At 38.5% G+C, this 8899-nt stretch overlaps 2 protein-coding genes across 2 annotated transcripts in view; both read right to left on the bottom strand.

Annotated features, from left to right (window-relative positions):
• The window catches only part of TBK1 (TANK binding kinase 1), a 173214-nt gene extending 168084 nt beyond the window's left edge, over positions 1-5130 (bottom strand). Inside the window, exons 1-2 of the mRNA XM_007942735.2 lie at positions 5075-5130; positions 2433-2550 (exon numbers count right to left, since the gene is read on the bottom strand). Coding sequence (XP_007940926.2) covers positions 2433-2550; positions 5075-5130 — 174 coding nt within the window. The remainder of the gene's footprint in view (positions 1-2432; positions 2551-5074) is intronic.
• Positions 5131-8778: 3648 nt separating this feature from the next.
• The window catches only part of XPOT (exportin for tRNA), a 49923-nt gene continuing 49802 nt past the window's right edge, over positions 8779-8899 (bottom strand). Inside the window, exon 24 of the mRNA XM_007942734.2 lies at positions 8779-8805. Coding sequence (XP_007940925.1) covers positions 8779-8805 — 27 coding nt within the window. The remainder of the gene's footprint in view (positions 8806-8899) is intronic.

Genomic DNA, 8899 nt, shown 5'->3' with positions numbered 1-8899 from the left:
AAAAAAAAAAAAAAATCTAGGGCCCTGAATTCAGAACTTTTAGCCTCCTATACAGAGAAAATAAATTTCAGTTTCTTAAAACCACCCACTTGTGGGATTTCTATTACAGCAGCACTAGGAAGACATGTATCATGCCACAGAGAGATTTTTATTGAGTGTACCTGTCTCAAACTCAGTCTAAAATTGAGAATCCTCACAAAGAGACAGGCAGGGAAAACAAGATAATGCTGTAATGTACTCCCTGAAATCAAGGCCAGTATTTTCCAAATTTTTGTAGTCTACATCATTCCTGTAAGATAACTCAGATACATGTGAAAATGTACCATTTTGCTTTCATTCACCTGTCATTTATAACCTGTCATTTATTCACCGGCCATTTATCATTCATAGTCCCCAAGTCAAAGCATATACCAGTAATATTCAGAGATCCATGTGTCAGAATCAACTTGATGGCACACAACAGCAATAACATGGCTCATGCATAGAACATGCACAGATCAACATATATCCTTCTTACAACTTTCTTTCCTTTAATTTCACCATGGTGATCACACACATATACAACTACTTATACATATTACTTGCTAAAGGCAAATTAATGAAACAGACATTAAGCAAGTGATATATTCTGAATAACAAATAGTAAATTTAGGGACTTGGTCATTCTGAGCAATAGGATAAAAGGGTTTATAACTAATAAGGTTAAAAATCTTTAAACAGTTATTAAGGAGAAGCAGAGTATCTGGGGTATAATCTTGAACCCTTGAAATTGATGTCACTGAGAACTAACATTGCTTCTCAAAACACATACTTTTAGGGACCAAATACTGAGTCAATTCTTATGTCTCTCAATTGGATAAAGTACTTGTCTAGTTCCTTTGAAAAAACTTTAGGTTGATTTTAGGGTAGTTTAATTTGTCCTTACCCATTCATTTATTCCTACTTTCAGTAAGCATCTTCAGAGTGTCTACTACGTGTCAGGTACTGTGTACAGAGAGGACACTGATTTAAGTATGAAAAGAGGACCAGAATACATGAAATATCTACCAGTGCCAGGCACTTAAACCCCTATCCTTACTGACTACTTGTCATCCCATTCATTTCCAAATCATGTAACTTCTAATGCTATCTTGTTACTAAACTTGAAACATTCTGTAGGCAGGTACTTGCACATTAGTTGAAGTTATATTCACTGGGCTCACCACAGTACCTGACATACCAGATTCTTATTAAAATTTGCTACATTAATTTGGTCACAGGCAGACAGACTATGAGATGTGTCCTCAATGCTAAATCCTGTACTACCACCTGTTTTTCTCTTCTTGGCACAGTGCACAAAAAAAAAAATAGTGTCAGCAGGAATATCCAAGGCTGATCACAATTAACTTGATCAAAGCCTCTGAGCCTGTGGACAATTCTAAAATCAGACGACAAAAAACTAAAGGTCATCCCAACTTCTGATCATTCTCCATGAGCCACAGAAACTGTTCATAGACATAGACTCTACCCAGAGGAAACAGCCCCTCCCATGAGTACTTATCTCATTATCACTGACAAAACTGACTAGTAGTCTCAAGGCTACAAGAAAATATAAAGGAACTCGTCTATCAAATGTTTAGAAGCCCTGTCCCTGAAAGTAAGTATTTAAAAAGGCTCCAAACATTACTTTGCTAAAAGTAAATTCATCGTGCTGAAAAATTAGTGGATTATTTGCATTATAAAAAGATTTTTTATTCCATTATTTTTCCACCTTCCTTCCCAGAACACAAACTTTGTCTTTCATTTATTTTAAATAATTTCATTGTTCAATATCCAATTTGACATGGAAATCATTTGGTTCTGGACATGCCCTGGGATTAACCCTTTTATTCTATTTCTACTTCTACTACCAGGTTCTCACTACCTCATACCAGGATATAGCTTTTTACTTGCTCTCCATGCTGATAATATAATTTTATTCCAGTCTACCTTGTAGGATGCTATTTTAGCAGGGCATATCAGAATCAGTAAGTTCCCCTTCAAAGAACACATCTGCCTCCCTATCATCCCATCATCCCACCATGCCTCCACCTCCCTTAAGTGCCACACGGAACTTCTGTTAGTGAGATCTGGGGTGGGGAAGACATCAAAAGGCACAACCACACTAAACTAACCTTCCTTAGTCCCTTCAACCAACCTCTTAATTTCCTCCATTCCCCAACACAATCTCTGCTGCCATTGGGTAGACATCCTCACTGCCTCTGACACAAGATATACTCAAGCAACCACAAAACCAGGTATTCTCTTTTTGATTGTATAGAAAAATTATTTTCACTGAATTCTTATTTGACAAAATAATCAAAATCACCAAGTCCCACATTTTGATACAAATGTGTTTCTCAGAAGAATACATATACAGTGATAAAAACCCTCAAAGTTTTCCTTTCACCAACCTTATGTCTTCCACGAAAGACATTTGCAGTAGCTCCTTGGCCTAAAATATCAGATAAAAGCCATAGATGATTAGAAGTACTCTGCATCTCTGCTTGGTTAGGTGATCTTCTTGTTATACTAAGAGAAAAGAAAAGATTTGCACAGATGTTTTAAGGGTATAATACTTTTAAGAAACAAATGTTAGCTACTTGTAATCACAAGTAAGATCATACATTATTTATTGCTCAACTGAAGTGCACAAACAATCTGATATAAAAATCTAAGTTTCTAGAAAGGTTAAAGGCTAAAATGCTCTGTGGGCTCTGGAAAAAAAAAACCACATTAACTGATGACTGCTTATATTCAATTTAATTCATATACCACAGGACTGAAAGACATATCCATTTTCCTTCTAGTTTTGTCTTGCCCTTATCCATTCATTTATTCCTACTTTTAGTAAGGGTGCTATCAGTCACTTCCTTCCTTCAAATGTTTTGAAAGATTACTCAATGATAAATTATATTTTAAAGTGTTTCAAAACAAAGAAAAATAATATAAACTATAACAGAAATATAGAAAAATTATTTTGTTTCTTCCTAGGACAGGGCAACACTACTGAAAACAACTGATGCCACTGTGTAACATTTCCATAACCTAAAATATCACTTGCATGTTGTTATTGTTATTATGTGCTGTCCAGTCAGATCTGACTCATAGCGACCCCTCCTTGGGTTTCTGAGGTGGTATCACTACGGACGTAGATTGCCCAATCTTCCTTCTGAGGAACGGCTGGTGGGTTTGAACCACTAGCCTTCTGGTTAGCAGTCAAGTGCCTTAGGCACTATACTACCAGAGCTCCTTTGCATGAAGCCTGAGAATGATGATGGAAGGGTGAAAAATTAGTATTCCTGAAAAGTTACTAACTTTTCAGAAAATAATTTATTGTTCTTCTAACCTCTAAGAATACGCTACCAAATATGTATCACCAAGTCTTAAAAAATAAGCATCACTCTTATCCTTGCCCTTTAACCATGCTGGCATAAAAGGTATGAGGTATGCCAACACAACATAAACACTAGTCCTAGCATCACCTTAAATCTGCTGTAATGTCAGACTGAAACACAGATTTACTATCCCTTCATAGTAAACCAGGACTGAAGGCAGTATTTCGGACTAGGTATCCAGTGAAGAATGAACAACTTCCAATATTCCCAACAGGGTTAGGAACATATAGAACAGCCAGAGGTCTACATTTCACCAATCTCTGGCAAAACAAGAAAATAAACAAACAAACAAAAACTACCGCTGAGTTCATTCCAACTCATAGTGACCCTATAGGACAGAGTAGAGATGCCCCATGCTGTTGCTGTTTGTTGTTATTTGCCGTCGAGTCGGTTCTGACTCATAGCGACCCCTCCTTGGGTTTCCAAGGCAGTAACACTACGGAAGTAGGATTGCCCAACCTTCCTTCCGAGGAGTGGCTGGTGGGTTAGCAGTCAAGTGCCTTAGGCACTATGCTGCCAGAGCTCCTACACTGACCCTATAGGACAAAGTAGAGATGCCCCATAGGAGTTTGTAAGCCTGCAGTCTTCTACATCTTTGTCTTGCTGAAAGGCTGGTGGGTTAGAACCACCTACCATTTGGCTAGCAGCTAAGCACTTAATCACTGCTTCACCAGGGCTTCTTAAATCTTTGGTATACTGGTATACTGGAGCTCTGGTATATTAGGACACATTTTTATAATTTTACCAGTCATCTAATTCAGATAAGGAATTTTAAATATAGCACTTTACGGGAAGTAAGCAATAAAAGTAAGATTCCTTTTTCACCAATAAAGAATACATATTTGTTGGCTACTATATTTCATTCCAGAGGTATAAGACATCACTCAAATATCTGATGAAAATTCTTCCCTAATTAACGGAACTTTGCTCTTTAGAGGTATCTGTAAATGGCAAACAGTATTGCTAGGTACTAACTTGCACCGAGTGCATAATATAAAACAAATTCATCAGTTAAGGTATCTGCTCATTATATGATAATATAAAACTACGGTTTCACAATGATCAGGGGAAATATCTTTTGAAACTGTCTTGTAATAACTCGAGAATAACAACATGTTAAAACATGACTCAGCACATCCACAAGGTGCTTGCTATATAAATCTCAAATTTTGACAGAGTACAGGCAGATACTCAACAAGTATGTGACTGGCGACGCTATCTTAAACCTACTTCCTCATATTGTCCAAAACGAAAGTTACCATTTGTCTAGAAATGAAAACAGGTTTGGTGAGCTGCCATATACTCAAAGTTCCAGGATTTCCAAACTCTATCACTATAAGGAGAGCATTTGTTCAAGAGTGAAAAAGGGCAGTCTTTGGTTATGCATTTGACATTTACTCGGCAGAACTTATTTTGAGGGCACCTACTGAAAATACCTGGGAAACAGATTAGCAAACAAACCCACAACCCAGGTCGACCAGGGGCAAGAAAACATTTGGGAATTTGCATTTTGTCTGTGTACATTAAACACATCTTCAGCTTCTGGCTTCCGGTGACTCAAAATCTTATATTAACATCACAAAAATCTTAATGAAACGTCTGTTTTTATAAATTGCCCGAGAGAAATATCCATTTAAAAAAGCCAATGATGTCAATACTCAGAATGAGGTTTCGAAAGTGTAGAATATAACTCCAAAGGAAAAGGGCATCCCATCTCCCAGGGGCGGCCAAGACTCAGACCCTGTAACGGACACGTCCTCCCAGTGGCCAGCGGCGCTGGACCTGGGAGAGTCTGGAGCTGCAGGTCAGAAAGCCGGCTGTGGGGCGAGAGGGCGAGGTGGAGAGAGCAGGACCCGCGCGACCACTCCACCCAGCTTCGGACGCCCGAGACACCTGGGAAGCGGTGTCCGCCAGGCCAGGGTCTGTGGACGGCTCGGCCTCGGGTCGTGCGGGGCTTCTCTGGGCTCCTGACCTGTCCCGGCTCTGACTCAGCACCCCAGCCTCCCATATGGGGCGGAATTGCTCCCCACTGGGCCATGCCAGCCCCGGCCGCCCCGGCCCCATGCAGTCCTGGCCCCTCCACCTGCGTTCGCCCCACTTACAGAGCCGGGTCTTTGCCTCGCCACCGCCAGCGGGCTCCCGCGGCCTCCCCGCGCCAGGGTACACTTCCGGCTTTGCGAGCCCCGGCCGAGGGCCACGTGACAGACGGCCGGCGCTCGCGTGTGCGCGTGCGCATGCTCGCCTGGCCGCCACGCGGGTTTGGCTCGAGAAGGGAGGCTGGGGTTGTCTGGAGACCCCATTCACAGCCTTTGCGCCTCCCTTATTCTGTAAAACCAGGCCCCTGCACAGTGAACAGTGGTTCCTGTCCCCATGAAAATCTGTGTCCCCGAGTTCCAGGAGAGTGCAGATATACTGGGGAACACACTGAACTATAGTAATTACAAACATTCTAACAGTCACAGGTGGGCGGTGCTAGCTAGATATGAGGGACTATCATAGAACGATGGCTATGTACTTATTTTAAAGACCACTTTGGTTTGTAGTGTAGCTAGATTGTCCTCTCAAGATAATTCAGTGTGAAATTCTTAACGTAAATATATTCACTTAATTCGGTCTTTCAGATTGTATTTTGGAAAATGACAGTACTGGAGAATTGAGTATTAAAACTAGGTCCTGCAGTATTTGTGTCGCCAAGAGTTTAAGCAGTTACTCCCTAGGGGGCTCCTTCTTGCCCACTTCAGCACCACAGTGTTTCTCAACAAGACGTCAGTGACTCCTGCTGACCTAGAACTAAATGTTTGAGGGGCTGGGGAAGAGAAAGGCTTCCTCCCACTTGAGAACTATAGCAACCAATGAAATGCTAAACCACAGCATAACGGTTAAGAGCAAAGGCTTTTGAATCTTAGGTTGCAGTCCCAGCTCTCCATAACTTTACACAAGTTCTTACCTTTCTAAGTCTCAGTTTGATCATATGCACAGTGCAGATAACAAAAGCCAACTCTAATGAGTTGTTACAAGGGAAGTTACTTTATTACAATTTGAAACAATGCTTAGGTGATGGAATCATTCTAACAACAGAGTGATACTCATTTCTTACAATTCCAATCAGTTTCAGTTTTCCCATAGTTAATAGGAAGACAACCTGTCAAGGCTCCTTCCAACAGTAAAAACAGCTCAAAGCTATATGGAAGAAAATGTGATTAATTGAGCCAAAGGCCTTGATTTACATGTTTATTACATAATTAGTGATGCACATTACAATACTACACAGTATTTTCTTAAAAGTGAAGCCACTTATAAACCAATTAATGTTAGCATTAAGATTTAAATACACTGCTAGGCACAGACTTAAACCAGGCATCATAAAACCCTTGTGGTTTCATAGTTGAGTCACACAAACCTTAAGTCTTTCAGTCTCAATTATCTCACCTGTGACAGGTAAGAACCACCTTTGAGACAATTATTTGGGTACCTGCTTTGGAGACTAAGTACCATTCAAATAAATTTCCTAATTGTTATGGTACTCCCTAAGTAAAGTGCTCTGGGCAGCTTCAAGGAATAAAGATGGGAATTATGCATGATTATTGTTAATATAGAGTTTAATTTCTACTACAAACTCTTAAGTTTCCAGATCTTGATCTCTCATAGCACTGAGTATCTGTGAATCTTCTGAAAGGCTTTGAAGAATCAGGGGAAAAGAAGATGTCACTTTTACATATATGGAATAATATAACAATAATAATTACCAAGCCATTGAGTGCGGGTAACTCGTTAAGTTCTTCTAACAATCCTATGAGGTAGCTACCATTATTTCTCCTATCTTACAAATGGGGATATTGAGGCAGAAAGAAGTTATTTAACTTGCCCAAATTTCTAAAACACTTACTGGCGGTACTGGTATTTGAACCTACTGTATCTGGCTCAGAGACTGTGCTGTCTAAACTCTTAACCACTATGCTATGATACTTGCTAGTATGTTTTGATAAATTACTATTGAAATAGTTGCAATTATCTCTCTTATCAGACAGGGGTATCTACACAAGAAACACCCAGCTTTCACTTATCTATTCAAAAAAATTTTTATACTAAAGTATAGTATACATTCCACTGGTCTATTTTTATAATTAATTGTCAATTTAGTCTTAGTTTAGTATCTTTCCATGATGCAAGGAAAATATTTAAATTCTCTTCTGGAATGAACCCCAGAAGAAGATTCATGTGCAATCAGAATAGAGTTGTAGGGCATTTATAGACCACGGAAACCCATCCATGAAACCACTAAGGTACACAGGCCACACAAACACTCCCCCAATAGGCTTTTAGAATTTTAACTTAAAGTCACTGTATTCTTCTGCTTAGTTTTCTCTCCTCTTTCCTTAATTATTCACTATTACTACTGATACTGTTGTTTCCCTCTTGCTTTCCAGAATAGCCACAAATAAAAATGGCAGAAAGCAGAGGAAGGTGCTTCCAGGAATTAAAAGGGAACCTACAACTTACAAGCATCATAAACAAAGAGGTATATTTTGGTCTAAATAAATCCAATAAAAGGTTTAGAAAAGAGAAATGTCAAACTTTTATCCCTATGAAAAGATTCACATAGGCTTTTCTAGTGCATTTTTAAATGATTCTATTTAAAAGAACTAAGTTGTATATAACTTTTTAGCAGCATAACTAAATAAAGCATCCATACACTCATAATTGCAAATCTTTACATGGAAAATCAAGGCATGATTAAGAAAAAGTAAGGCTAAAGTATTTATAATAATTCCAAAAAAGACTTAGTAGATTTCACTACATAAAATTTATTTTTTTTATAAAAAATGTGTAACACCACCAGCCTACTTTTAAAGCATTAATTTATGAAACCATTCTCTTTTGTAGAATACACATTGGCATTGAAACAATTTAAAGAAATGTAATGGTTATCTACAAAAATTAGTTCTGACTGTTGTACTCCTCCCATACTTTGCGACTACACACATAAAAGAAAATTAAACTCAAACATTTTATATTCAGCAATGTTTTAAAAAGTACTTTGCTTTCCACTACTATGGTCTTTATAAAGGACTTAAAGTTTCAAATAAAAAAAATTAAGGTACTAAGATAACTTCGCTGTATCTTTTAACAGCATTTTTATATAGAACAATTTGAGCTGGCATGCAAGCAACTTCTTTTGTCCATGCCCATACTTAGGAAAAATTATACCCAGTTTACAGAAAAATCCCAATACATATATTGCAGTAAGCTTAAAGTAATGTTAAAAAAATGATTTTTGTGTGAATAGAACACAAAAATCACATCTTTTTAAGTTATCAACTGGAATTCCTGATCATGAAGTAGGCACAGGGAGATCCAGTCCTTAGGGCTTTGCTCTCTGGAAGAACACCTGTAAACAAATTATTAGTACAATTAATACTGATGTGAGAAGAGACTATCCATCCTTCAAGCAAAGAATGGCTCCAAGTTACTGGATGCTAGCC

Source organism: Orycteropus afer, unplaced genomic scaffold (assembly GCF_000298275.1).
Source record: "Orycteropus afer afer isolate SDZICR_OR568_19922 unplaced genomic scaffold, OryAfe1.0 scaffold00097, whole genome shotgun sequence".
In the NCBI taxonomy this organism is placed as follows: domain Eukaryota; kingdom Metazoa; phylum Chordata; class Mammalia; order Tubulidentata; family Orycteropodidae; genus Orycteropus; species Orycteropus afer.
This window is presented reverse-complemented; position numbering and strand designations above follow the sequence as displayed.